The sequence below is a fragment of the Streptopelia decaocto genome (assembly GCF_964273445.1).
Source record: "Streptopelia decaocto genome assembly, chromosome: 11".
NCBI classification, from domain to species: domain Eukaryota; kingdom Metazoa; phylum Chordata; class Aves; order Columbiformes; family Columbidae; genus Streptopelia; species Streptopelia decaocto.
In genome coordinates this window covers 5,899,702-5,927,614 of record NC_138666.1, presented here as the reverse complement: position 1 = coordinate 5,927,614, position 27,913 = coordinate 5,899,702, and the positions used below count along the sequence as shown (strand labels likewise).

Below are 27,913 nucleotides of genomic sequence, written 5' to 3'. Positions count from 1 at the left end.
GAGCCCCCCCGCGCCGGGATCGGGCCCCGCCGCCGTCGGCAGGGCGGGGCCCCGCGTTGCTAGGGGGCGTGTCCTGCTGCGCGGGCCTCTCGCGAGAGCCGCGCGCCCGTTGCCTGGAGACGGCGGCGTCGTGGCCAGCCGCCATGGTGAGAGCGGGGCCTGGGCGGGGGAAGCGGAACTGGGACCGGGGCTGGGGAGAGAGTCCGGGGAGGCTGGGGGTCCTGGGCCTGTTGCTGAAGGGGCCCTGGAGCCGGGGGTGCGAACGGAGGGGGCGGTGTGGCCCCGCCCGGCCGGTTCCTGGAGAGGGAGGCCCGCGGGCTGCGGGGTCCCAGCCTGTCCCTCTCTCGGGGAGCCCCTTGTCGCCGTGCCCAGCGCTGCGGGAGCCCCGTGAGGCAGGACTTGCGCTACGCGCTGGAGGCTTCACCGCGGAGCTGAGCCGGCAGCGGCTGGACACGAGCTATGGGTGTGCGGGGACCTCAGAGGGTTCCCGGCTGCTCCGTGGGGACCCCGGCTCCCCGTCCCCCTGCTCGAGTCCCTGCCGGGAGAGCAGGTCGGTGGTCTGGGCTGGTGCGGGAGCTCTGCGTGCCACAGCTTCCTCCTGGCACCGGAGCCACATGCACAGCTCGTGCATTTTGTTTTCCTTCCTTAGGCACCCAAAAAGAAAGCGGGAAAAAAAGGGAAAGGGAGCAAAGCTTCAGCAGTGCCTGATGTCTTGTCCCCAGAGGAGATGAGCAAGGAGCAGGTGAGAGACCCCCTGTCTGCCAGCCCACCCCTGGGAGAATGTTGCTGCTTGCAAGGGCGGTGCTGAGGGACCCCTGCTCAGTGCCTGGCTCTGGGGACAACAGGTGGCCGAAGGTGACAGAGACAAGCGACTGTGGTTCATTTCACTGCCTGACACCTGTCTGGGCTGTGTGTGGGGTTCTCACTGTTCCTGGAAGGAGCAACCCCCTCATCCCACCCTCACTTCCATTGATCCAGTGTGCCCTGCTTGCCAGCCCTGTGTCCTTGCTGTCTTCTCCCTGACGCCAGCACCCAGCTCAGCTGGGTGATGGCTCAGCCTGGAGCTCTGTAGCTGCAGCTGCTGTGCTCTCGGTCACATTGCTGCAGGGGCAGGAGACTCCCATAGGCACAGGGAGGGCAGGCAGAGGTGGAAGGTGCAGCCGCTGCCCCTCGGTTGCCCCAAGTCCTGCTTGTTTTGCTGGGTGTACTACAAACAGAGGAGAGATGGTTCTTGCCTGGGGACCTCAGTTCTGGGATAAGATCTTGTGCATCTCAGTGCCAGCAGCGTGCCCAGGTGGCCAAAAAGGCCAATGGCATCCTGGCTTCTACCAGCACTGGTGTGGCCAGCAGGCCAAGGGCAGTGACTGTCCCTGTGCTGGGCACTGGGGAGGAAAAACCTCGAATCCTGGGTTTAGTTTTGGGCCCCTCACAAGAAAGCCCTTGAGGTGCTGGAGCAAGTTGAGAGAAGGGAACAGAGCTGGAGAAGGGGCTGGAGCACAAGTGTGATGGGAGTGGCTGAGGGACCTGGGGGGTTCAGCTGGAGAACAGGAGCTGAGGGGAGACCTTCTGATCTCTGAACTGCCTGAAAGGAGCTTCGAGCCAGGGGGGGTCGGGCTCTGTTCTCAAGGAACAAGTGACAGGACCAGTGGAAACGGCCTCAAATTGCGTCAGGGGAGGTTGAGGTTGGATCTGGGGAACAATTTCTTCCTGGAAAGGGCTGTCGGGCATTGGAACAGGCTGCCCAGGGCAGTTGGTGGAGTCACCATCCCTGGAGGGGATGGAGAACAGATGGAGATGAGGTTCTCAGGGACACAGTTTGATGGTGGTCTTGGCATTTTTGGGTTAATTGTTGGACTTGGTGATCTTAAAGGTCTCTCCCTCCTCCCTGGCTCTTCCCCTTGGCTTTGCAGCTGGAGGCACATGTTGTGCGTCTCCGGGAGGAGCTGGACCGAGAACGGGAAGAGCGTAACTATTTCCAACTGGAGCGTGACAGGACTCATGCCTGTTGGGAGATCACCCGCCGGCAGCTGGAGGAGAAGAAAGCAGAGCTGCGGAACAAGGACCGGGAGATGGAGGAGGCGGAGGAGCGGCATCAAGTGGAGATCAAGGTGGGAGAGGAGAAGGCTTAAGGTGTTGTGAGTGCCCCAAGCTCCAGGTGAGCCTCGAGCAGCTCTGAGGAGGAGAGGGAAGGGAAGAGGAGAAAGAGCTGGGCAAGATGCAAACCAGGAGCGTCTCAGCCAATATCCCAGCTCCGGACGTCTTGTGCTGGAGCCCCTCACCTAATCTGTGGCTTGTTTTTAGGTTTACAAGCAGAAGGTGAAGCACTTGCTATATGAACACCAGGAAAACCTCAGCGACCTGAAGGTGGAGGGCACCGTGTCCATGAAGCGGGCCCAGCAGGATCACTGGGCCCAGGAGATGGAGCTGCGCAAGGACATGCGCTCCTTGAAAGTGGAGCTGAAGGAGCAGGAGCTGGCCAACGAGGTGGTGGTGAAAAACATGCGCCTGGTATGTCCCCGGCTGGGCTGGAGCTGTGGACAAGGTGCCTCTGTTGTAGAGGGCGGTGGTGGGGCTGCAGGCTGTGCCCTCCCAGCCCCGGTGTGCAGCAGGAGTGGGGACAAGGGCTTCCTGGGGCAGGTCCTGTGAACCCCTCCCGCAGCAGGGAGCTGCGAGAGCAGCTGGAGGGCCTATGAGCTGCCGTTTGCATGGGTGATGTGGGGTTGGTGCCACGGTGGCACCCACGGAGCAGGAAGGACTCCCCTGGAATGCGGCTGGCACCGGATTCGGTTGTCTGCATCTAACGCATAGCTTCTCTCTGACAGAAACAAGAGGAGGAGATCACCCAGCTGTGCAGTGACTTCGAGAGACAAGTGAAAGGTCAGGACGTGTGCATAACTCCTGCACGAGCTCCTTTTGTCAGTGCGCTGGGGAAGGCTCCGCCAAGCTCTGCTGTGCTGCCAGGCTCCCTAGCAGAGCCTCGAGCAGAAAGGGGGCCAGTTTTTCCCCAGTTCTGGCTGGTTTTCCCCAGTTCTTGCTCTTGCATGCTCTGGGGCTGCGAGACCTCCAGCACTGTGTGAATGGACGAAGGCCGGGTGCGCGGGGTGCGGGCAGGGTGCTGTCGCTGCTGCAGGCTGTCCTGCTGAGCGTGGCGGAGCCCTTGCAGAGCCCTCGCTCCCATCTCCTCCTTGGGGGACATCTCAGGTTCTCCTGGGCTGACTGGGAATGTTTAGCATCTCCGTGCCCTCTTTCCAAGGATGCTATTTCTGGGCTCTGCTCTCCAGGGTCACAGTGTAGCTGCTCTGCACGCTGGTGGCAGCTGCAGTGATGCTGCTAATGAGCGTCTTGTCCTTGAGTAACGCAGCGGTGGCACACACGGGGTGGCGCTGGCTCAGGAAGCTGCAGGGGGTTGTGCGGGGTCTCCCCGAGGTCGTCACAGCCCCTGTGCCCTCCCCAGAGATCGAGGCCAAGTACAACAAGAAGATGCAAGTTCTGCGGGATGAGCTTGACTTGCGGAGGAAGACGGAAATCCACGAGGTGGAGGAGAGGAAGAACAGCCAGATCAGTGAGCTAATGAGGAACCACGAGAAGGCCTTCAGTGACATCAAGAACTACTACAACGACATCACCCTCAAAAACCTGGCACTTATCACCTTGCTGAAGGTATTGCCTGTCCCCCTGCCTGGCCTGCAGTGTCACCCTGCCTCCAAGGGACTGATCCTGTGAGGATTTCACCCAGATCTGGCCATTTCCCGGGTGGCTGTTGCTGCTCCTGAGTGCAAGGAGGTGCATCTTGCTGGGCCAGCAGTGGAAGGGTGTCTGGGTGGCGTGGGATGCTCTGAGGAGCTGGGCAGCCCCCAGGAGTTGACACTCGTGTTCCCAAGCGCAGGAGCAGATGGAGGAGATGAAGAAAAGGGAGACTAAACTGGAAAAGGAGAAGGCAGATGCGCTGCTCCAGAACAAGCAGCTGAAGGAGTCCCTGCAGCAGACCCAGGAGCATGTGTTCGAGCTGCAGAAGAAGCTGGCCCACTACGACATGGACAAGGAGGCCCTGAAGGTGAGTGGCCAGCCCTGGCCTTTCCCAAGTCGCCCTGGATTTTTCCTGGAGGGAGTCGCTTGGCAATGACCTCTGCTGTTCAGCGAAGTCCTCCAGTCCTTTCCAGCTCAGCCGGGTGTTTGTGAGGTCTCGGTGGGACTCCCAGGACTCTGGCAGTGGGGAACCAGAGCAGCCCCCACTGCAGAGGGGGAGGGAGCTGCTGTGGGTGCTGCCTGGCCTGGCGTTTCTCACCCATATATCCTTGCTGGTCACTCTCCTCCCTTGCCAAAACATGTTCCCTGCCCCTCCCAGAGAAACCCCTGCTCTTTAACTGTCCCCTCCCTCTTGCAGCATGCAAAAGGCCATCTTAAAGTCAGCCAGAAGGAGCTGAAGGATCTTCGGTGGGAACATGAAGTGCTGGAGCAGAGGTTCAGTAAGGTGAGAGCGGCGGGTGGCTCTGGGTGCCCCCCAGACCCTGTTCCCCCCACAGAGCATGGGACGCAGCAGAGGCTGTGCTTAGCCAAGGGTTTTCCACAGCTCTAATCCCGAGTTGTGTGATAACTGCTGCTTCCCACAAAGCTTCTCCCAGCGTTGGCCTCTCCCACGGTCAGCAGACAGGCCTGGCCTTGTACTTTGCTAAGCAATCGTGCACGCTCCAGCGGTCCCCTCCCAGCCTGCCAAGGCCTGGCCACAGCAGCGGCTCAGGGACAGAGAGATTGTCACGGGACACCACCCCAGTGTGGAGCTCCCTCCCTCCTTCTGCCAGCGTTTGGGGGCCGCTCCCCCCACATGCCGTGCGGGGATGAGCCCTGTCGAGTGAGTTCTCCCCGACTCAGCCTCTCCCCCCACCAGCTAACCCAGATAAATCTACTGAGGCAAGAAGAGAGCTCATTTGCAATTCGTAGAAATCCCCAGAAATATGAACATTGATCTGAGGCCTTGTTAACAATCCATCATTAAGGCAGCAACATATTCAGTGCATTCAGAAATAGGCTATGGAGAAGAAAATGTGTCCTAATTAGGACACTTATTAACTAGCTGTGAGCCGGGGACTCCTGCCAGCTGCCAGGAGGAGAGCAGAGACCCCGTGTGCCGTGGGGCCCTCTCCGAGGTCTCAATTAGTGCTGCAGCAAGCTCGTCAGCCTGTTCTGCTGTCAGGGGTGTCCTGGGGAGCAGGAAGCAGAAGTGCAGGTGCTGAGAAGGTGCCAGCCATGGCAGGAGGGAGGGAAGTTCTTCTCTGGCTTCTGCCTTTCCCGCAGGCTGCGGGAGCTGCTGGGAGCAGCCGGGCTGTGGCCGGAGCTGCCGGACCCGTTTGCCATCAGCCTCAGGTGGCCGTGGGCCCCGGGTGTCCCATGGGCAGTGTGGGGACATTCTGTCTTTGGGAGCAGGTGCAGGCAGAGCGAGATGAGCTCTACCAGAAGTTCACCAAAGCCATTAATGAGGTGCAGCAGAAAACAGGCTTTAAGAACCTGCTCCTGGAGCGCAAGTTGAAAGGACTCCTCAGTGTCCTGGAGAAGAAGGAGGTGGAGCTCAGTGAGGCCTTCGCAGCCTCCAACCTCGACCCGGGCGCCCTCTCCTTGGTCTCGAACAAGCTGGAGGTACTGTGCGCTGCTGTGGGCCCTGCAAAGGCTGGTTTTGGGAGACAGAGGTTGCTCTGGGGGGAACACAGACCTCGGAGCCTGTGAGTCCCCATCTCACATGGCTGTAGCTGCCACGTCACTCATTCTAGGCACTCCCAGGGCCACGTGCGGTGCCGCAGGGCATGCTGGCTCTCCCTCGAGAGCAGAGCGCGTGGGTGGCAGCTTGGCACAGATCCGTCCCTCAGGTGGGACGTGCTTCGAGGAGGATGGCCCCAGGCTGAGCAGCGCTCACCAACTCTGTGCTGCGAGCAGCCGGTTGCGTGCGGGGACCCTCGGTGACCTGGGGTGCTCTGTGCATGGGGAGTCACAGCCGTGGAGCCTCGCCAAACCTCGCCTGGCCTCCCCAGCTTCAGAGACAGCACGGGCGGCTTCCCCGAGGCTCTGCAGTGTCTGCTGTGCTAAAAATATGTATGCAGAAAGCCCTGGTGTGGTGTCTCACAGACCCACATTCCTGGAGCCTGCTGCAGCCGTAACCAGAGAAGCAGCACTTGCTCCGGGTTAGGTTGACACACGGGAGACATTGGTTCCATGCTCAGTGAGGCCACCACCCCAGTGCCCTCCTGCTCCTCCTGCACATGCCTGTCTCAGTGGCAGTGGAGCCTGCAGACACCCCCTTGCCAGGGTGTCTTGGGGACGTGCACGGCAGTGGCTGTAGGATGGGTCAGCGGATGTGTCACCCACTAGCAGGTGCCACTGCAGCAGGAAGGAAAACACATTCCTGGGAAGGCGTCGCGGCGTCAAGCTTTCCCGCAGCTGCTGGGATCCCAAAATTCCTCTGCCCGGCTGCCTCCAGCATCTTCCTGGGACTCTCTCCCTTTAATTTCCCCAGTGCCGCCGTGACAGGCTGGTGCTGGCGGAGCAGGTGCTGCCGTCACCCGCCTTTGCAGTGGGGCTGACGGTGGTGGCTGGCCCTTGTGGTGTTGGTCTAGGAGGTCCCTGGCGCTGGCCCGTGCCTGGGGGTGGCTGTCCCCAGCACTGCTGGCTGAAGGGGACAGGTCGGGGGTGGCTGCTGTCCAGGCCGTGCTGCCAGCTGCTCCACGGGAGCCAGGCCATGGTGCAGCTCCTCCGTGCAGGTGGGAGCGGCGCGGCAGAGCACGGCACAACCACCGTGCTGCCAGGACTGGGCAGCGGCTGCCTGACGCGCCATGTCCCTTTGCAGGATGTGCTCAGTTCCAAGAACGCCACCATCAAGGACCTGCAGCTCCAGCTGGCCCGGGTCTGCAAGGTGAGGGACGGCGCTGCGGGGGTTCTTGGGTGGTGGCTGCGGCTTGAGGGGTGCAAACAGGACCTTCTGCCCTTGTCTTGCAGGCACACAATGACATGCTGCAGACGTTCCAGGCAAAGCTGACAGACTTTGGGATCCCCCTGGACAACCTGGGCTTCAAGCCGCTGGCCAGCCCGGTGCTGGGGCAGGCGCTGGGACAGGGCCCCGCTGGGCTGGTGGCAGTACCCACCTGAGCAGAGACCCGCGGGAAACGGGGCTGTGCCCCCTGCCTGCTCCATGCCATTAAACAGCCCCCCCCAAGCTTTCTGGAGTATGTGAAGGACCCTCTCTCTCCTCCCTGAGGGGCTTTCTTCTGGGGCAGCCCCCCGCTCCTGCTGCAGGGGATGTTGGCCGCAGGCAGCTGCCAGCTGGGTCAGCTGTGACCAAGCAGTGTCCAGCACGGCACAGGACTACGGCGCAGCCAGAGAGCTCCCGGCATCCCACCCGCTGGCCCCAGCTGGAGCGGGACCCCCCTGAGCCCCCTGCCTGTGCTGCCCCCAGGGTTCCCCTCCTTTCCCCCTCCAGAAGCCGTGTGTGCGTTGACCCCAGGAAGGTGATTGTTTTGAGACAAACGGTGCTGTTTGAAGCCTTTAATGGTGTCGGTGCCGTAGTTCCCCCTGGTGCCCTGTGTCCCTGGGGGGAGGACACGCCTGTCCCCTAACTGCCCCGGTACGTGGTGTAGGAGTAGGGGCTGATCAGCAGTGGGACGTGCAGCTTCTGTACCGGGTCCGTGATGGTGAAGACAACCTGGGGAAGAGCGAGGGGCAGCAGCTGGGGTTCAGTGAGCTGCGGCTGGGCTGGGGGTGCTCAGAGGAGCACCGGCAGGACCGCAGGAGGGAGCAGGCAGCTCCCCCAAGCCTGTCCATAGCACCCGGACTCCTGCTCTGGTCCTGCTGTGGCTTTTGCCACAGCCAGCTCCCGTTTCACCCGTCCCCTGCTCCCCGCACTCCGTACCTCCACAAAGGGGTAGAAGCTGGTGTGCCCCAGGCCCTGCCAGTACGCCGCTGTCTCAAAGCGCAGCTTGTAGGTGCCGGCCCTGGCCTCTCCCGCAGCCAGGAGGGGCTGGCAGCGCCCGTCCTCGTTGGTCCACCTGCAAGCAGGAGAGAGTTCTGCCGTGGTGGCTGTCCCAGCCCCGCAGTGCTGGCTGTCCCCAGGGCGCAGGCTGGGCAGCCTCTCCCGGCTGCCCCCTGGCTCTGGGGGGACAGGCAGCAGCATCCTCTGTCCAGTGGCTCCCCCCGGCTCTCCTACCTCTGCACCACCTCTGTCCACTGCCCCCGCTCCTGCAGCTGGGCCAGGTGGATGGCGAGGCCGGCTGCCGGCAGCCCCGTGGCTGTGTTCAGCACGTGGGTGGTCAAGGAGCCTTTCACTGTCCCAGACATGCTGCTTGCCTGAGATGGAGGAGTAAGTGAGGCTGGGACGCGTGCTGCTGGGCTCCCCGCTCGTCCTGGTGGGCCACAGCACTGCGGCACTGGCTAGCCCAGACCCAGGGAGGAAGCAGCTCCATATCTTTTTCCCTTCCCTGCCCGTGGTGTCACGTGTGGGCAGACGTTAACCCTGCAAGTGCTCCAGAGCTGCCCAGGGCCAAGGGCCACTAACCATCGCTGGGTGGGAGCACAGCCCGGGGCTGGTCCTGCGGCTCTGGGGCTGCTGCCAGATGGGCAGGGCTGGGCTGCCTGCCCGGAGCGGGACCAGCTCCTGCTGCTGTCCTGGCACCAGCTCTGGGCCTCGACTACTGGCTGAAGCGGGGACACCAGAGAGGCACAACAACAGCAAGGGTGCCCGGCTGCTTACCTGGCTCTCCTCTGCCCCACTCTGGCAGGGCAACACCGCGCAAAATGCCATCCCCTCACCTGGCAGCCCGTCCTGGCACCGCAGCCTTTCCCCACGGAGCTGGCAAGGCTGGATGCCGCTATCCCGGTGTGGGGCTGCGGCAGCACCAGGCGCTCCTCCCCAGCTGGGCTGAGCCAATGCGGGTGGCTTCCCCCTGGGAAGTGCGCCCGGGAGCCCTGCCGGCACCCAGGCTCTGGCAGCACCGCAGCCCTGGGGCTGGTGGACTAGAGCCCGGCGGGGCTTTGGGGAGCCAGGCCAGGAGGAGCTGCAGCGGAGCTGCCATCCCAGCCTGGAAAGCGCCTGGAGCGCGTCAGTGCCGCGGCAGCTGGGCAGATGGTGGGGGCTGCCAAGAGCAGACAACGGCTTCGCTGCAGCCTCACCTGCCCGTCTGCTGCCGGGGCGTGTGGGGGTGGGCTCAGCGCCTCACCTGCACTTTGATGTGGGCAGTGGCAGTGGCCCGCAGCCCGGAACCTTCCGCGTTGACGGCCTGGATCTCCAGGGTGTATTCGGGGACAGCCTGCAGTGAGAGACAGTGTCACCCCCAAATGGGGGGCGAGAGCCAGACTGGGCATGCGGGTGGGTGACGTGCCGTGCCCAAGGCTCACCTGTGCCACCAGCCCTGCCACTGCCACGGAGATCACCCCGGTGCTGCCGTTGATGGCAAACATGTGGGGCTGGGGCTGGTCTGGTGTCTGGCGCAGGATGGAGTAGACCACAACCCCATTGCTGGAGCTCACAGTGCCATCGGCGTCCATGGCCACCACCTGCAGCACGGGGGTGCCTGGGGTGGATGGTTACTGGTGACACCTCCCCCATCTCCCCACCACCACCCTGGTTCTGCCTCCTGCTCGGCAGCATCAGTCTCACCCGGCTCAGCCCCCTCCATCACGGTGCTGCGGAAAACCGACTGGGTGAAGACAGGCCGGTTGTCATTCTGGTCCGTCACGGTGATGATGATCTCCATTGGGTCCTCCACGGGCTGCCCGTTGGCCGATGTGGCGTGGAGGAAGAGCTGCCAGAGGCACCATCAGCCCATGTGTCCCCAGGGACTGTCCCCTCCCCACCCCAGCCCCCCACTTACAACATATTTATCAATCTGCTTTCGGTCCAGCGGCTTCGTCACCTCCAGCCACCCCGTCTCACGCTCAATGGTGAAGACGCCCACAGGGGGAGTGTCTGCCCCCTGCCCCGTGACGCTGTAGTAAACCTTGGTCTCCTTGTCCTTGTTGGATTTGATCTGGGCATGGGGCACAGGGGGTTTAGAGGGGTCGCAGTGCCCCAGGGACCCACCTGCCCTGCGCCCCATCCCCGCAGGGCCACATACCTGCACCAGCTTCTTGGGGAAGGGCCCCTGCTCGTTCTCAGGCCAGTGGATGGGGGGGATGACCCAGTCCCTCTTCTGCCGCCGGAGCCCATGGCTGCACTCGGCAAAGGTCAGCACCCCCTGTAGGACAGCGAGCGGGGCTGAGGGGCCATGGAGCTTTGCCCAGGGGCTGGAGGGGCTGTCCCACTGCCCCCCCACACCGCAGACAGGCATCGGGATGATCCTACCGGCAGGAGGAGGAAGAAGAGGAAGGTGAAGCTGGAGGGTGACATGGCTCTGGCTGGGACCTTCCCTACAGCTGCCGTGACCTTGGCCAAGACCTGCTAGGACAGCTGAGTGCCAGCCCACAGGTGCCAGGACATGCACGGGGGGGCCAGCTGCCGCCGCCAGCCTGGGGGGACCGGCATGGGGCCAGCAGACAACATGCTGCTCCAGGCTGGGTCGTGACGGACCTCAGGAGCCCCAGAGGGGCCACAGGACACCCTACTGCAGCTGGGTTGGGGTGCACACGTGGCCCCACCCCAGGGTCCCTCTTCACTCTAGGGATTCCATGCACCCAAACTCCAGGCTCCAGGCCCACCAGGCATCCCTCACCAGCACCCCGATGCACTGTGGGGTGCTGAGAACGCCCCGAGGAGCTGAGCCCCTTACGTTGTACCCTCATAGCCCCCACTGCCAGTGGGGTGCCACCGCCAGGTGATGCTCGGGACCGGCTGGGCCCTCCCAGGTGCTGGGCAGGGAGTAGCATTGCGGCTGGTGCCCGATGGGACCCCCTAGGGTGGAGAGCACCCCGAACCTCCCGTCAGAGTGGGCCCAGGGGTGCTGGGGGAGCCCTCGCTGCAGGATGCCAGGTCGCCGGGTGTGGGAGGTCCCCGGGGGTCCCCAAGAGCTGCAACCCGGTACTGGGTGGGGGTACAGGTCGCACTGGGTGGGGCTCAGCCCCGGTATGGGGCCGGTACCGGGGCCGGGGAGCCCGCGGGGCAGCGGAACGTGGGGTTATCGCGGAGGTACCGGGGTGCCCGGGAGCGTCCGGAGGTACCGGAGGCACAAGGGAAGACACACGGCGATATCGGGAAGACGCCCGGAGATCCCGGGATGTCCGGGCGGTGTCTCGGGGGCTGCGCGGAGTTACCGGAGGAGCAGCGGCGGGGGCTGGAGGCACCGGGGCCGCAGCAGGGAAGAACGGAGGGTTCTGGGGGGGTAACTGAGGGACCAGGGCTGCTCTCCGGGGCGGGGCGGGGCGGTACCTGCGCGGCTGCCGCCTCACCTGGAGCGGCGCGTTTCAGCGGGGCGGGGCGCGGCGGGCGGCGACCGGAGCGGCGGCAGCGGCAGCGGCAGCGGACGGGCCATGCGGGAGCTGCGCTCCGGGCTCTGCCCGCTCTTCATCCTCCTCCTCCTCCCGCTCCTGCCGGCGGCCGCCGCGTTCGCCGCTCCCCCGGCCCGGCCGTGCGTCCCCTCGGGGTTGCGCCGCGGGCCGCTCCCAGCACCAGGTAACCGGCGCCGTCGGGGCGCGGCTCCTCCCGGCCCCCCGGGACCCCTGCGATGCGCGGTGGGGGCACCGGCCGTGCGGGGCCCGGGGTTGCAATCGGAACCGCGATCGGGAGCGGGATCGGGATTGCAATCGGGGTCGGGTCCGGGGCGCCGGTGGGGCGGGCAGGCCGTGCCCCCGGGTGCGGGGCGGTGCGGGGGGTCCCACCTCGCTGCGGTGCTCGGCCCCACACTGTCCCCCGGCTTGTGGGACTGGATCTGGGGTCGGCTGTGCTCGCCGGGCCGTGGGGCTGGGTCCTGGGGAGGGACGTAGGGCCGGCTGTACGCCCCCGGGCCGGGATCTGTTCTTTTCGTGAGGAGCTGGTACTGCCCCGGGTGTGGGGCTGGCAGGGATTTGGGGCATGGGGCAAGCCCTTCACTGGCTGTGGGGATGAGCTGTGGGGCTGGCCAGGGTCCTGTGTTATAGGGCTGTGGGCTGGGCTATGGGGCTGCCCCTTCCTAAGACTGGGCCGTGGGGCTGGTGGTGCTCCCACAGCAGCGGGTCTGGGCCGTGGGACTGATAGTGCCCCAAGCAGCAGGGCTGGCAATGCCCAACCTGCCTGTCTGGCCCCGCTGGGAATGGTGGTGGCTGATGCTGGCGCCTGTGGTTCAGCCGTGGGGCACCCATTGGGGTAGGGCTGGATCCCCATAGGGTGGGTGCCCAGCGCTGGGCTGGCGATAGGGCTGGGTGCCCCGGGGCCACCTTCTGCAGCCATGGGCAGGAGCGGGTGCCGTGGGCTGCAGAGTCCAGCTGGCCTGGCCCCAGGCCAGGCAGGGGCTCGGTGCCGGTGATGCCCTGAGGCTGGGGCAGCGCATGTTGCCTGGGCCTGTTTGCCCCATTTGCTCGGCAACGTCCTGGGGGAGTGGAGCTGCTCGGGAACGGCAGCCAGAGCCAGCGATCGCCTAATGGCTGCAGAGCACTAAAAGCTCTTCCTGGCCCTAAGTGCTCTCACCGTGCCAGGAGAGGCCCTGACCTTCGGGTGCCACATTCCGCTGCTTTGACCGAGCCCACCGGGAGCTCCTGCCAGGCCACGAGCCAGAGCTGGGCTCTGCCGGGAGCCCGCGGGGGCAGGGGCTCGGGTCTGGCCACGCCACTACAAAACCCTCAAAACCCCCCTCGGTGGGCAGCACGTGGCCCTGACACCAGCCGTGCAGCTCCACCGGACACAGTGCCACAGGGGCTCTGCCTGGGGGGACCCTCAGGGCACAGCGGGGTTTGGCCCCCTGAGGGGGCTGGAGCGAGGCTGCGGACCCGGGCCCTCCTGTGCCACCCAGCCTTTGGTGGGGTCCCCATGGCGGGTGCCAGGGGCTCCCTGTGGTGGGTGTTTGGGGCTCCCCTGGGCTCCTCGTGCCCCAGCCCCACTTGCCGGCGTGGCTGGGTCCCTTCCAGCCCTGCTGATGTCCCTTATCAAAGCCATCGCGGCTGGGAGGGGCCCTCAGTGCTGCCCTCCAGGCACGACTGCTGCGCCCAGCATGGAACAAGGCACCCCACCATCGCCCTGGGGCTCACTCCCCGTCGCAATATGGGGCAGCCGTGGGGCACAGCTCCCCGTAGCTCGATCCACATTTCCCCTGCTCCCGCAGCCCCCCAGCCCCACTCCCTGTCCCCTCCCAGCTCTCATGGCCTCTTGCTGCCAGCAGAGCTGGTTTAGCTCCACTAATCCCCTAATCCTGTGCCCGGCTGGGGGTGCAGGGAGCTGGGCTGTGTCCAGCATGGGGGATGCAGCGCGGTCCTGGCGGGGGGCCCGTGCTGTGCCCCATGTCCAGGCCATGGGGGGCTGGGAGCCTGTTGCAGGGTGACATGCTGGATGGGGGCGCTGGGAGCCCCGAGGGGGGTGACACACCAGGTGGGAGGCTGGAGCAGGGCCCTGCCTGCCCAGGAATTTCCCGTCATCAATGAAACAAAAGCCGAAACCTCCGCGCTCCTGTGCTGCTCCCGGCATCCCCTGCCTGACCTGATCTGCCTCGGGAAGCTAGGGGGGGGTCGCAGGGTGAGGGGCTGGGGGACAGGTCCCCCCGTGCACCCTGACCCTGTGCCCTCCCACAGCGAGCTCCGGAGCCTGCATGGGGCTGTACGGGACCGAGGAGCCCCATGTTAGGGTGCCGGAGGACAGGGGACCTGTGCAGCTGCTGGGGGCAGGCAGGGCGCTTGCTGTCCCCCGCCGGGATGCCACCGGTCAGCCAGACCCTGCCCCTGTCCCCGTGCGGAGCAGGCGCTCCCCCCAGGTAACGCTGCCCATCTGCCCCCTCCCCATCCCCTGACCCCCTGCTGGCTGCACCCTCACACGCCCCTGTCCCGCAGGAGCTACCCAGGGCTCATGCTGCTCCCAGGAGGCGGAAGAGGGATTGGGTGATCCCCCCCATCAAGGTTCCTGAAAATGAGAGGGGCCCCTTCCCCAAAAAGCTGGTTCAGGTATGGGGGGTCAGTCTGGGTGGGGGCTAGGCATGGCTGTGCACGTCGAGGTTGGGAGAGATGCTGGTGGTGGCCATTCCCCTGCATCGGGGCTGGGGGTGCAGGGGGACTGAACCCCCCATGTCTCCTCCCAGATCAAATCCAACCGGGACAAAGACACCAAGATCTTCTACAGCATCACAGGGCAGGGGGCAGACACCCCCCCCGAGGGTGTCTTCACCATTGAGAAAGAGTCGGGCTGGATGAAGGTGACGCAGCCGCTGGACAGGGAGCGCATTGACAAGTACCATGTAGGTCCCTGCCACCATGTGCCATAGTGTGCCAGTGTGCCATGCTGCCCCCTCAGCTCACCCCTCCGCCCTCCAGCTCTTGTCCCATGCTGTGTCTGAGAGTGGCAAACCGGTGGAGGAGCCCATGGAGATCATAGTGACAGTGACAGACCAGAATGACAACAAGCCCCAGTTTACGCAGGAGATCTTCAGGGGCTCCGTGCCCGAGGGCGCTTTGCCAGGTAGGATCCTGTGCTGCATCCCTTGTGGAGAACCCTGGGACCATCCCTGTGGGGGACCTGGGTGCCCGTCCCCCCACTCACTGCAACGTCCTGTTCCCAGGCACCTCCGTGATGCAGGTGATGGCCACGGATGCAGACGATGCGGTGGAGACCTACAACGGTGTAATCGCATACTCCATCCTCAGCCAGGAGCCACGGGAGCCCCATCCTCACATGTTCACCATCAACAAGGCCACCGGCACCCTCAGCGTCATTGCCAGTGGCCTCGACCGGGAGGTGGGCTCTGCGGCACTGGGGGGGGGTCAGCCCCAGGCCTGGGTGGGACTGACACTGTGTCTGTCTGTCTGTCTACCGCAGCGCGTGCAGGAGTACACGCTGACTGTGCAGGCGGCTGACCTGGATGGCGAGGGGCTGACCACGACAGCGCTGGCCGTGATCGAGATTGCGGACGTCAATGACAACGCCCCCGAGTTTGACCCCAAAACGGTAATGTGGGGCAACCCCAGTGGGACCATCTCCCCGTGGGACGGGGCTAGGCTAGTGCCCGCCGGGCTGCAGCACTGACGGTGCCGCACACCCGCAGTATGAGGCGGCCGTGCCGGAGAATGCGGCCGGGCGGGAGGTGGCCCGGCTGGCTGTCACTGACCTGGACGAGCTGAACACGCCAGCGTGGCGAGCTGTGTACTCCATCCTGCGCGGCAATGAGGGGGGAGTCTTCGCCATCGTCACCGACCCCGCCAGCAATGAGGCCGTCCTCCGCACCGCCAAGGTGGGTGTCCCCTCCATGTCCCCGCCTTGCTGCCCACAGCAGGGTGCTGCCCGTCCCCTCCGCTCTCCCAGGGTCTGGACTATGAGTCCAAGAAGCAGTTTGTGCTCCACGTGGCCGTGACCAACGAGGCCCCCTTCGCCGTGAAGCTGCCCACGGCCACCGCCACGGTGACGGTCAATGTGGAGGACGTCAACGAGGCGCCCGTGTTTGAGCCGCCGGTGCAGCTGGCCCGAGTGCCGGAGGACGTGCCACCGGGGCAGACCCTCGCCTCCTGCACTGCGCGGGACCCCGACACGGCCCAGGGGCAGAGGATCAAGTGAGTGGAGATGAGGTTGAGGTCTAGGTCGGGGGGGGGGTTTCCTGTCAACCCCGCCGCATCACCAGCTCCCCTCTGCCCCCAGATACCTGATGGGGCACGACCCGGCGGGCTGGCTGGCTGTGCACCCCGAGAACGGCCTCGTGACGGCACGGGACCACCTGGACCGCGAGTCGCCCTTTGCCAAGAATAGCACCTACGCTGCCATGCTGCTGGCGGTGGACGATGGTGAGGGCCATGAAAGGGGCCCTTGTTCCTGCCGTCCCGCGTGAGGGACACGTGCTGCCAGCACCAGGAACCACATCCCGGCTCCGGCACGGAGCGGTGATGGGGCTGCCTGTCCCCTGCTTGGGCATCCCTGTCCCCATGAGGGTGTTGGTTTTGGGGATCCCCCCTCCAGCATCACTCCCCCCTGCAGGCTCGCCGCCCGCCACAGGCACTGGCACTCTCCTCCTCACCCTGCTTGACGTGAACGACCATGGCCCTGAGGCTGAGCCCCGGGACATCACCATTTGCAACCGCAGCCCCCAGCCCCAGGTCCTCACCATCACTGACAGGGACCTGCCCCCCAACACCGGCCCCTTCCGCGCTGAGCTCAGCCACGGCTCGGGCGACAGCTGGGCTGTGGAGGTCGGTGACAAAGGTAATGCCGGGGGAATGCTCAGTGCGACATGGGCTGCGCTGTGGTGGCATTACTGGTGCACATCAACATGGGTCACCCACGGTGCTGGCCTTGTGCAGATGACACCGTCACCCTGCGGCTGGTGGCACCACTGGAGCCAGAACTCTACACCGTCTACCTGCGGCTCTTCGACCGGCCGGGCAAAGCCCAGCTCACCACCATCACTGCACGGGTCTGCGACTGCGAGGGGCTGGTGCAGAGCTGTGCCCAGAGATCCCAGCCCGCCACCGGCTTGCCCATCGTCCTCGCCGCCCTCGGTGCCCTCCTGGCTTTGCTGCGTGAGTGGGGGGTCCTGTGGTTCCGGTGCTAAGGGGCTACACCCCACATGGGGCAGAGAGGGGTGACATGTCCCCACTGATGCTGTTGCTCCCCACAGTCATCCTGCTGCTGCTGCTGCTCTTTGTGAGGAGGAGGAAGGTGACGAAGGAGCCGCTGCTGCTGCCCGAGGACGACACGCGGGACAACATCTTTTACTATGGGGAGGAGGGCGGTGGGGAGGAGGACCAGGTGTGTGTGCTGGAGGGCTGGGGGGGTTGGTGCCAGCACAGGCAGCCTGACCCTGCCCTTCTCCATCATGTCCCCCCCAGGACTACGACCTGCGGCAGCTGCACCGGGGCCTGGACGCCCGCCCTGACGTGCTGCTCCGCAATGACGTGATCCCCACCCTCCTGCCAGCCCCCCAGTACCAGCCCCGTCCCGCCAACCCCGACGACATCGGCACCTTCATCGAGGAGGTGAGACCTGACCCCGGCCATGCAGGTACCATTGGGGTGTCCCCAGCATGGGGGGGACAGGCACTGACTCCTCTGCTCCCCCAGAACCTGAAAGCGGCCGACACAGACCCCACGGCTCCCCCCTACGACTCGCTGCTAGTGTTCGACTACGAGGGCAGCGGCTCGGAAGCCGCCTCGCTCAGCTCCCTCAACTCCTCCGACTCTGACCGCGACCAGGACTACGACTACCTCAGCGACTGGGGCAGCCGCTTCAAGAAGCTGGCGGAGCTCTACGGCGGGGGGGAGGAGGATGATTAGGACCCCCCAGCCCCGCTGCCCCTCTGCCCCATGCCTTACCTCTGCCCGTGCCTTGGGGCTGCCCCCTCCCACCATGCTCCCTGCCTTGGCGGCAGCCCCCTCACCTTCCTCTCCTGTATTTTTTTCTGGTTTGTTTTTTTTTTTTAATGTATGAAATAAAGTAGTGTGATGCTACGGATCAGGTGAGCGGGTGCTGGTGTAAGTTTTAATAAAGAATGTGGGTTTTTTAGATGCTCCAGCCTTTGTGTGGCTTTGTGCCCTGGGAGGGATCGCTGGGGAGCTGCTTCCCTCCCCAGGGGTTGGTGCTGACCCCAGGCCCACTGTGACTCCTCTCAGCCCCACTGTGACTCCCCCAGCCTGGTCCCCCTTGCCTGCAGCAGCCCCCATCTGTTCCCTGCCTGGTGCCCACAGGCTCGGCTGCACCACTGCACCCATGGCCCCACAGCAGTGGGGGCTCCCGCAGGGTGCCCCTGTCCCCACGGGGTGCAGGGCTAGTGCAGGGGAGCACGGGCAGGGCGCTGACCCCGTGCTCTGTGCCTGCTGCCCCGGGCTGGGGGCTCAGCGCCGGCACATTCCCAGCCCCGGAAGCTCCCGCTGGCTCCGTGCCCCGTGCCGGCTGTGCTCTATCCCCCCCGCAGCCTCGGACGGGCACCCACGGAGCTCCCGCGGCCCGGGGGCTGCACGGCGGGGACCGGGACACCGTGGGGAGCGGGGAGCGGGGCCGGGCGGCGCGGCACCGCCTCCCGGCGGGGCGGGTCCCCCGGGGTGGGGCCGGCACCTGCGGGGCGGGACTGGCACCGGGACCGGACTCACCTGCGGATCCGCGGCGGCGGCGCCTTGATCCCTCCGGCACCGCAGTGGCACCGGCAGCCATGGGGCGGCGGGGGTTCTGTCCGGCCCCGCTCTGCCTCCTACTCCTCCTGCTCCAGGTGAGGGACGGGACTCGACCCTGGGACCCTGCCCGGGGCGGTGGGACCCTTCCTGGGACCCTTCCTGGGACGGTGGGACCCTGCCCGGTGCTAACCCCTCTCTCTGGGCAGGCCAGCCCCCGGCTGTGCGAGCGGGCAGCTCCATGCCAGCCCAGCTTCACCACAGAGACCTTCGCCCTCACCGTGCCGCAGGACAGCGTGGCGGCAGGACAGAAGCTGGGACAAGGTGAGGTGGGGACCATGGGGACAGGCTGGGTGTGTGGCACCAGGGTGGCTGTGGGGATGGGCCGGGTGCTTGGGGTTGGAGTGGCCATGGGGACAGAGCCAAGGCCATGGGGATGGGGTGGCCATGGGGACTGGCTGTGTGTAGGGATAGGTTGGCCATGGGGACAGAGCCAAAGCTACAGGAACAGGCAGGCTGCATGGCACTGGAGTCATCAACGGGGGACGAAGCCCTGGCTCTGTGTCCATATGGTGCTGGGGTGGCAATAGGGACAGTCTCTGCCTGACTCTGGGTGGCTGTGGGGACAGGGCCGTGGTGACAGGCTTGGTGCACACCGCTGCAGGCGGCACTGGGGTCGGAGCCGCAGCTGTGTCCACGCAGGGCGGTGGGGCCGGGGCAGCGCGGGTGCTCCAGCGCGGCAGGCCGGTGTCGAGGTGCGGGGGCAGCGGGTGCCTCTCCCTGGGGTGCGCCGGCGCGGGCGGCGCTGACTCAGGCGGCGCAGACCTGTCGGGACTGGCAGCCGGGGCGTGGGGCTGCGCAGGCGCCTGTCCTTCCCCGCGCCTCGCCTGCCTTGGGGTCCCAGCACCTTCCACAGCCATGGAGCTGAGCTCCCAGTACAGCCATCCCAGGGCTTGGTGGCATGTCACCGTGCCAGCAGGAGATCCACATCCTGGCATGGCAGGTGTTGGTGCTGAGGCCTGCCTGTGTGGCTCTGGTGGCTTTGGGGCATGGGGGAGGCACTGGGGGCAGGTGTGCCTGAGGAAGTGGGTGCTGGGGACCCATTGCTGCTTTGGGGTGCCCTGCACATCCCCACCCTGTGATCTGTGGGTGCTGAGGCTGCGTGGTAGCTGGCTACAGCCTTGGGCTGTTGCCATCTGCGCTGGTTAATGGTTGATGTGGGGCTGGCATCAGTCTGCTGGGGGCGGTTGGAGCCGCAGAGCACCATGCGGGGGCTCCCAAACCCCCCCAGCTCTGGAAGTTGCCTGGGCTCTGCGTTTCAAGCTGCACCCTGCCCCACACCTCAGGAATTGCCTGTTCGCTAGCTTTCTGGTTGATCATTAACGAAGCTGCCTGCTGCAGCAGCCTGTGCCACTAGAGCCGTGCCCGATACCAGGGTGATGGGTGGTCACGTGTCCCCGGTGTCTCCCAGCCACACAGGGCTGAGCCAGGACCTGCTGGAAATCTCCCATCCCAGCACCAAAACTTCCAGTTTCGGGTCCCAGATGGAGATGGGGCGTGGGAGGAGGGAAGGGGATGGGCATCAGTCTCTGGGCCTTGTGCCAACACAGTGATGCCTGGCTGTGCCACGGTGATGCCCAGACATGGGGGGGACATGCACAGAGGGTGCTCAGCCACACTGCCACCCCATGCCACACAGCACATCAAAGCTGGCGGTGAGGCCGGGCTGACAAGCCAGCCTGTAATTAGGCTGATGAGCTGAGCGCGGTGTTTTCCCTCCGACAGGTCTGGACAGGCCAGGGAGGCAAACGGCTGCGCGGGGGCCACGGTGTCCCCGGGGCCAGGCTGGGACCCTGCAGCTCTGCCTGGCCTCGTGTCCTCCTCTGCAGGTGGGGGGTCTCTGGGTTGGGGTGAGCAGCCTCCCTGGCCCATGGGACATGACGCAGGCTGGGACGCTCCCCAGTCAGCCTTGGGTGGGGAAACCTGGAGAGTCTGGTGTCACGGTGAAACCGGGGTGACGTCAGCGGGTGTGTCAGCGGGACGTGCCACTCATGGTGCCTTTGCCCTGGTTGCCCACGGGGTGACGTGACCCCCCCACTTCCCCACCACTGTCTCCTGTCCCAGCTCAGCTGTGCTTGCACAACCCAGGCAGAGTGGGCACTGCCGGGATGGTGACACTCGGCTCTGCCCTTGACTCAGCCTGTCCCCAGCCCCGGTGACACACCATGGGACGTAGGGTGACTCGGGGGGCTGCCCTGGTCCCCATCCAGGTGCGAGTCTCATCTCCCTGCCACAGCTGTGACGCAGGCAGCCTGGCGGTCCCAGCACCTGTGGGTGGTGGTGAGGGTTGGGAAGGGGGGATCCCCCCAAAGGACCCCCACAGCTCCCCTCACCTCCCGCCCCACTGCTCCTGCAGAGGAGAGGGGCCCGGTGCTGGGGGCGTGATGGGAGGGATGGATGGGAAGGCTGGCTGCAACCAGCCCAGGAGCTGGAAAAACAGGTTGTGCATGGCCAGGGGGGGAAGAGGGAGAGCAAGCACTCAGCACCAAGTGTTCATTGCAACCACCCAGTGTGTGGCTGAGAACCCAGCACTCATTGCACCCATCTGGTGTAAGGCTGAGCACCCAGTGCTCATTGCACCCATCCAGCATGGGGTGGAGCACCCATTGCACCCACCTGATGTGGGGCTGAGTAGCCAGCATCCATTGCACCCAGCGTGGGGCTGGGGTCTGAGCGTTGCCCCCTCGCTGCACCCATCCGGCACGGTGCCAGGACCCAAGTGCCAGTCTCCGCGCCTGCACCTGTGGGTGCTAGGTGCCTTTCCCTACCGCCAGCCCCCGCTGTGGCAGCACCTGGCCGGTCTCAGCATGTTCCTGCCCAGCCAGCCCCACCGGCTGCCCTGGCCTGTGCCGGGGGCTGCGCCGCGGGGCCAGGCTGGGCTGGCATTGTGCCGGTGGGTCCTCCTTGGCTGCCCAGGCTGGATTGGGGGCACCGTGGTGGGCAGGGGGCAGCCCAGAGCTCGACTATCGCTCCCCGCCTGCCACCATCCTGCTGCCGCCACCAAATTCCTGGGTTGCTTGTGGGCTGATGTAGCCCCCCGGGCCATGGTACTGGCCCCGGCAATAGTGGCACCAGCCCTGGCAATGGCCTCGTGTCCAGCATCAGGCCGTACCTCACTGTTTCCACCCTGGAATGTTGCTTTCCCGCTCTGCGCGGGTCACACTGGGGCCGGTCATGGCCGTGCTGGTGGGGCCCTCAGCCTCGGTGCCACGGGCACAAACAAACCATTGCCCAGACAAAGGGTGTTTGTTCAGTGGCCCCGGCAGCGCGGCCCCAGCTCATGTGATGCCTGTGACGCTGCGGTGCTATCTCAGAGCTCACCACGGCTTCCGCGGCCGATCCCAGCTCATTCCACGCCCCAGCAGGCTGCCAGGCTGGTGCCACCAGGACACTGTTTGCCCCCACTGTCCCCAGGGACCGTGCAGCAGAGGTGTTGGTGGTGCCGGGGCGGGCTGGGTGTCCCAGCTGCTGACCTGTGCAGCAGGGCCAGCACAGGCTGGTGTCCCCTTCCCACAGCCTGGGCTGTGCCTGCTGCAGATGTGTGGCCGTGGTCCCTGGCCACGCAAGGGTTTGGGGACCCCCCTCAGGTCCCAAGGCCCTGGGGCACCCACTGGCCTGCAGTGCCCTGTGGATCAGCCCCCAGGGCCCAGGCTGGGTGCCCACGCAGGTGAGCGGGTGCTGCCCTTGTTTTTGTTTGGAAAGTGGTGGGAGCAGTAGCACCCTCTGCCCGCTGCCACAGGCACGGCAGTGGTGACGTGCCATGCATAGGGACGTGCAGTGCCACAGGGATGCGCCACACGGCAGGGATGTGCCATATGCAGTACTATAGATTGCGATGCACCTGTGACCCCACCGTCCGCCCGGGCCTCTGAGCCACGGAAGTGCCGCATACACATGTATCACATTGTCCTGCTGCCTGCCTGGACCATGGTGCCTGGGCCCCAACCCTGCCCTCACCAGCTCTCCCTGGGGTAGCACCAAGACCCCCTGCCCACTCGCTGTCCCTGTCCCCAGTGAGTTTTAGGGACTGTGACAAGCAGCAATCTGCCGTGATCCTCTCGGACGACACGCGGTTCAACGTGAGCAGGGATGGTGTGATCTCTGCCACCCGACCTCTGCAGCTCCAGTGGAGGGAAATCAGCTTCTCCGTCCACACCTGGGACACTGCGGGCAAGAGGCACTCGGCCAGGGTGACCCTGCGCAGGCGGTGGCAGCAGCAGCAGCAGGTAAAGCGCAGCTCCTCTCCCCGGGGTCACCACCGCTGGGACAGAGCATGTGCGGGGCTCAGCGAGGTGCTGGCACCGATCTGAGCCCCCATCACTGTAGGACACGGCACCTGATGTCCTGACCTTCCCTGAGCATGGTCATGGACTCCAGCGGCAGAAGAGGGACTGGGTCATCCCCCCTATCAACTGCCCTGAGAATGAGCGGGGGCCCTTCCCCAAGAAGCTGGTGCAGGTACGTAGCCCCGCGGGGATGGGACGCAGGTCAGGGGGTCCCCAGAGCATTGTGACCCCTCTAACCCTCTGTGCCCCATGCCCAGATCAAATCCAACAAGGACAAGGAGACCAAGGTTTACTACAGCATCACGGGGCAGGGGGCGGACACTCCCCCTGTGGGCGTCTTCACCATTGAGCGTGAGACGGGGTGGCTGGAGGTAACGAAGCCGCTGGACCGGGAGCAGATCGATAAATACGTGGTGAGTGGGGAACCAGGGTGGTGAGTGGGGAACCAGGGTGGGGAGGGGATGTTCCCCAGGGACACATGTGCTGATGGTGCCTCTGGCAGCTCTTCTCCCACGCCGTGTCAGCCAATGGGCAGCCCGTGGAGGACCCGATGGAGATCATCATCACCGTGACGGACCAGAATGACAACCGGCCCGTCTTCACCAAGCAAGTCTTTGTCGGCTACATCGAGGAGAACGCGAAACCGGGTGCGTGGGGGACCAGCAAGTGGGGACCTCACAGCTGGGACCACACAGAGCCCTGGGCAGAGCTGTGCCAGGGTGGCCAGTGGGTTTTGTTCCATGAGTAAAACCTCCCCTTCTTGTCCCTGTGCCCAGGCACATCCGTGATGACCGTGAACGCCACGGATGCAGACGATGGGATCACTGTGAACAATGGCATCATCGGCTACTCCATCCTCAGCGAGGAGCCCAGGAGCGTGCAGCAGATGTTCACCATCGACCCAGAGAAAGGTGTCATCAGTGTCATCGGCACGGGGCTGGACCGGGAGGTTGGTGCCCTTGCTGTGTCCTGCTGTGCTGCACGGCAGCTCTGCTGCAGGACTGGCCACAGGACCTGGGGGTGTCGGAGCCCTGGGGTTTGGACAGTTTGGGGATTTGCCATCCCTGGGTCACCATCCCCTGCTCTGGGGGTGCCACAGCCCTGAGTCTGTCAGGGATCTGTGCTGGAGATGTCACAGGGCCCCCAGCCCTGCTGAGCCCCAGAGCAGGTGGGCAGTGGGGATGTTGGCAAGTGTCTGTGTCGGCAGTGAACACCGTGGCTGGAAGAGGGTGGAGGAGAAGGCAGGCGCTGTCCCGGAGGAGAGGGATGTGCTGGACCCCACGCCTGCCCTAACCAGAGTGATTTTGGCTTGCAGACTACCCCCAACTACACGCTGATCATCCAGGCTGCGGACCAGGAGGGCACTGGCCTGGCTACCACTGCCACCGCCATTGTGGAAGTCACTGACGCCAATGACAACCCTCCCATCTTCGACCCCACCAGGGTACCCGAGCCGGCTCCCGCCAACCGCTGCCCTCCCCCCGTCACCACAACACGAGTCCCCCTACCACGGGGTGCCTGGGACCACATGGGTGACCATCCCTGTCCCCTCTCTTGCAGTATGAGGGGACGGTGAAGGAGAATGAGGTGGGAGTGGTGGTGACCCGGCTGCACGTGACGGATGGGGACATGCAGGGCTCCCCTGCTTGGCAAGCCGTCTACCATATCAAGAGCGGGGACCAGGACGGCAGCTTCGTGATCACCACTGACCCCAAAACCAATGACGGCATCCTGAAAACCGCCAAGGTGGGCTCTGCTGCCGCGCAGCTGCCCCGGCACTGGTGACCTCCCCATGGGTGCGACTGTGGCTCTTCTCTCCCAGGGTCTGGATTATGAGAGCAGGAGCCAGTACAACCTTCTGGTGACAGTGGAGAATGCCGTCCCCTTCGCCGTGCCGCTGCCGCTCTCCTCTGCCAGTGTCCAGGTGATGGTGGGGGATGTGAACGAAGCCCCTGTCTTCATGCCGCCAGTCAAGAAGGTGGATGTGATGGAGGACCTGCCGCTGGGCCACCAGGTCACCTCCTACACGGCCCAGGACCCCGACAAGGACCAGAGGCAGAAAATCACGTGAGTGGGGGGGTTGTGCCGTCTGCCCCTTGCCACCCTGCAGAGCATCCTCCTGCTGACCCCCACTCTTCCCAGGTACCGCATGGGCAGTGACCCCGCGGGCTGGCTGGCCATCAACCCTGAGACCGGCATTGTCACAGCGGCCCAGCCGCTAGACCGTGAGTCGGTGCATGCCATCAACAGTACCTACAAGGCCATTGTCCTGGCCGTGGATAGCGGTGAGCAGCGTCCTGCCACACCCCTGGGGACGGGGCTGCCACCTGCCTGTGTCCCACCGGAACTCCCGGGGCAGGGACCCCTTCCCTGGGCACCGCACTGACCCCCGGCTCCGCAGGGGCGCCGGATGCCACCGGCACGGGGACGCTGCTCCTCCTCCTCCAGGATGTCAATGACAACGGGCCCATGCCAGAGCCCCGGAACTTTGACATCTGCAACCAGCAGCCCGAGAAGCAGACGCTGACCATTGTGGACAAGGACCTGCCCCCCAACACCTACCCCTTCAAGGCAGTGCTGGAGCATGGCTCCGGTAGCAACTGGACCGTTGAGGTGACTGGTCGAGGTAGGCGTTAGTGGGTCTGGTTGAGCCACACACCCTTGGTGTGAGGGGCAGTGAGGAGACACTGAGCAAGGTCCCCCTGTTCTGGGCACTGGGGAGGAAAAACCTCAAATCCTGGGGTCAGTTTTGGGTCCCCCATGACAATAAAGCCCTTGAGGTGCTGGAGCGAGTTGAGAGAGGGGAATGGAGCTGGAGAAGGGGCTGGAGCACAAGTGTGATGGAAGCGGCTGAGGGACCTGGGGGGTTCAGCTGGAGAACAGGAGCTGAGGGGAGACCTTCTGATCTCTGAACTGCCTGAAAGGAGCTTCGAGCCAGGGGGGGTCGGGCTCTGCTCCCAAGGAACAAGTGACAGGACCAGAGGAAACGGCCTCAAGTTGCACCAGGGGAGGTTGAGGTTGGATCTGGGGAACAATTTCTTCCCCAAAGGGCTGTCAGGCATTGGAACAGGCTGCCCAGGGCAGTGGTGGAGTCACCATCCCTGGAGGGGTTGATGAGGTTGAGGTTCTCAGGGACATGGGTTAGTGCCAGGGACGGGTTCACGGTTGGACCCCCTCAATTACCTTGAGGGTCTTTTCCAACAAAAATTATTTGATGATTCTAAGGTCCAGATCTCAGGTCCCCTCATCTCTCTGTGCTTCCTGAGAGCAGCCAGTGCAGGTCCCTGCGATGGGCAGTGGGCTGGGGTTGTGCAGAGCCCCACACTGGTGACAAAGGTGTCCCCAAGGTGAGGACACATTTCTGAGCCCAACTCCTCTCTCTGCTGGCAGACCTGGTGGTGCTGACGCTGAACAAGGTGCTGGAGCCGGGCGAGTACAACCTGTTCCTGAAGCTGACGGACGGGCAGGGGAAGGTGCAGATGACACCAGTCAAGGCCCAGGTGTGCGACTGTGAAGGGCCAGCAAAGAACTGCGAGCGGCGAGCATACATCGCTGGCGGACTAGGCGTCCCCGCCATCCTGGGCATCCTGGGGGGCATCCTGGCTCTGCTGAGTGAGTACCGGGGGATGGGGACATGGACACCCCCATCCCACCACCCTGACACCGATTATCCCCTTTGCAGTCCTGCTGCTGCTGCTGCTGCTCTTCGCCAGGCGAAGGAAGGTGGTGAAGGAGCCACTGCTCCCGCCTGAGGATGACATGCGGGACAACGTGTACCACTACGATGAGGAAGGTGGTGGCGAGGAGGACCAGGTGGGACCCTGCGCCAGTCCCTGCGGGGTGGCCTTGGTCACTGAGATAGACGGATGAGGTTCTTGGGGACATGGTTTAGTGACAGTTCTGGGTTAACAGCCAGACTTCATAATCTTGAAGGTCTCTTCCAACCAAAACGATTCAATGATTCTGTGACATCTGGGGTGCATGAGGCTATGGTGGACCTGCTTGTCCCCACTGTGGTCACTGGTGCCCGTGGTCCTCCCAGCACAGCAGTGCCCGTGGCCACCCTTCAAACATCATCAAGAAGCTGGGCTCGATGATCCTTATGGGTCCCTCCCAACTTGGGACATTCTGTGATTCTGTGATCCCCTCATGTCCTTATCCCCCCCTCCCCAGGACTACGACCTGAGCCAGCTGCACCGGGGCCTGGACGCCCGCCCCGAGGTGATCCGTAATGACGTGGCCCCCCCGCTGATGGCCGCCCCCCAGTACCGGCCCCGTCCCGCCAACCCTGATGAGATTGGGAACTTCATTGATGAGGTGAGCCCTGACCCCGCACCGTGCTTTGGGGGTGTGAGTTTCATGCAGGGACCATTGGGGTGTTCCCAGCACAGGGGGACAGGCACTGACCCCTCTGCTTCCCCAGAACCTGAAAGCAGCCGACACAGACCCCACGGCTCCCCCCTACGACTCGCTGCTGGTGTTCGACTACGAGGGCAGCGGCTCGGAGGCCGCCTCGCTCAGCTCCCTCAACTCCTCCGACTCTGACCGCGACCAGGACTACGACTACCTCAGCGACTGGGGCAGCCGCTTCAAGAAGCTGGCGGAGCTCTACGGCGGGGGGGAGGAGGACGATTAGGATCCCCAGGTCCCCCCCGGCCAGCAGCCGCCCCGTGCAGGCGGCTCAACTCATTTCACCCACCGGACTCGTGTTGGATTTCACCCAGGGGGGTGAACCCTCTCCACCCCCCCTCAGCCTGGTGTCCACATCCCCTGTATTCAGTGCAGGGGAAACTTGGGGTCACCAGGGCTGGGGTGTTTGGTTTTCTAGGGAGCCTGTGTGTTTCCTCCCCCATCAGCTCTGGGCATCACGGCGCCGTTCAATCCATTCCGCGTCCCGGAGCTGAGGTGCTCCCGGCCACGTGGGGCAGGGTCAGCTCCTCGTCCCTGGAGGGGACAGACACCAACAGCTCCAGGCGTTCACTGTGGGGGAAAAGATATTTTCTGGCGCTTTCCAAAATACCTCATGTTCGCGAACCCAGTGCCGGAGGAGCAATGCGGCCCCGGCACCGCAGCTCTGTGAGGCGAGGTCCACGATAAACGCAGACCAAAGATGTGCCATCGCGTGCTGCACATGAGGGAATTGTATTTGATAAAATACTCACAGGCAGATTTCTATTTTTCTGTACCCCAGATTACGGTATGATTTCCTTCTGTGTCGTGCCAGGTGTAATTATTGTGCAGTCAATGAAAGGCGCTTTTGGAAATCAAAGGGCTTTACTGAAATTCTGAATTCTGTGTTTAGCTGTTGTCGTGGTTTGTATTTTTTTTATCATGGGAAAAGGGTTTGATGCAGGCTGGGAAGCCAGCAATGGTCTAGTATTAATTGATTGTATGGT

At 64.5% G+C, this 27,913-nt stretch overlaps 4 protein-coding genes across 4 annotated transcripts; 3 read left to right on the top strand and 1 right to left on the bottom strand.

Moving 5' to 3' along the window:
- Positions 1-2: 2 nt before the first annotated feature.
- Positions 3-7,514, top strand: DRC4 (dynein regulatory complex subunit 4). Its single transcript, XM_082062544.1, has 11 exons — positions 3-146; positions 650-742; positions 1,911-2,108; positions 2,302-2,508; positions 2,823-2,877; positions 3,455-3,660; positions 3,887-4,054; positions 4,385-4,471; positions 5,422-5,631; positions 6,833-6,898; positions 6,982-7,514. Exons 1-11 carry the CDS (start codon positions 144-146, stop codon positions 7,129-7,131), a joined length of 1,443 nt encoding a protein of 480 aa, XP_081918670.1. The 5' UTR covers positions 3-143; the 3' UTR covers positions 7,132-7,514.
- Positions 7,515-7,518: 4 nt separating this feature from the next.
- LOC309444586 (cadherin-1-like) lies at positions 7,519-10,381 on the bottom strand. Its single transcript, XM_082062545.1, has 9 exons — positions 10,319-10,381; positions 10,092-10,211; positions 9,849-10,004; positions 9,635-9,779; positions 9,373-9,548; positions 9,195-9,284; positions 8,186-8,325; positions 7,892-8,027; positions 7,519-7,684 (listed from the first exon to the last, which is right to left on the bottom strand). Exons 1-9 carry the CDS (start codon positions 10,361-10,363, stop codon positions 7,595-7,597), a joined length of 1,098 nt encoding a protein of 365 aa, XP_081918671.1. The 5' UTR covers positions 10,364-10,381; the 3' UTR covers positions 7,519-7,594.
- A 1,058-nt stretch (positions 10,382-11,439) lies between these two features.
- On the top strand, positions 11,440-17,340 carry LOC309444466 (B-cadherin-like; the record flags this gene model as incomplete). The annotated part of the gene is made up of 15 exons (XM_082062317.1): positions 11,440-11,581; positions 13,666-13,844; positions 13,921-14,031; positions 14,166-14,321; positions 14,398-14,542; positions 14,643-14,818; positions 14,900-15,028; positions 15,126-15,311; positions 15,383-15,627; positions 15,713-15,855; positions 16,046-16,270; positions 16,369-16,587; positions 16,686-16,816; positions 16,897-17,043; positions 17,128-17,340. 15 exons carry the CDS (start codon positions 11,440-11,442, stop codon positions 17,338-17,340), a joined length of 2,547 nt encoding a protein of 848 aa, XP_081918443.1.
- An 872-nt stretch (positions 17,341-18,212) lies between these two features.
- Positions 18,213-27,153, top strand: LOC309444839 (cadherin-1-like; the record flags this gene model as incomplete). Its single annotated transcript, XM_082062987.1, has 16 exons — positions 18,213-18,269; positions 18,381-18,495; positions 22,246-22,457; positions 22,558-22,689; positions 22,775-22,930; positions 23,020-23,164; positions 23,294-23,466; positions 23,833-23,961; positions 24,078-24,263; positions 24,340-24,584; positions 24,660-24,802; positions 24,919-25,143; positions 25,908-26,129; positions 26,200-26,330; positions 26,691-26,834; positions 26,941-27,153. The coding sequence occupies 16 exons, from the start codon at positions 18,213-18,215 to the stop codon at positions 27,151-27,153; spliced, it is 2,628 nt and encodes an 875-aa protein (XP_081919113.1).
- Positions 27,154-27,913: the final 760 nt, after the last annotated feature.

Coding starts and splice junctions, on each gene's coding strand:
- DRC4 (XM_082062544.1), top strand. Junction 3,661..3,886: donor CACTTATCACCTTGCTGAAG/GTATTGCCTGTC, acceptor TCCCAAGCGCAG/GAGCAGATGGAGGAGATGAA. Junction 4,055..4,384: donor TGGACAAGGAGGCCCTGAAG/GTGAGTGGCCAG, acceptor TCCCTCTTGCAG/CATGCAAAAGGCCATCTTAA.
- LOC309444586 (XM_082062545.1), bottom strand. CDS start 10,363: ATGTCACCCTCCAGCTTCACCTTCCTCTTCTTCCTCCTCCTGCCG. Junction 9,780..9,848: donor AGCAGATTGATAAATATGTT/GTAAGTGGGGGG, acceptor TGCCTCTGGCAG/CTCTTCCTCCACGCCACATC. Junction 9,285..9,372: donor TGGCAGGGCTGGTGGCACAG/GTGAGCCTTGGG, acceptor CTCTCACTGCAG/GCTGTCCCCGAATACACCCT.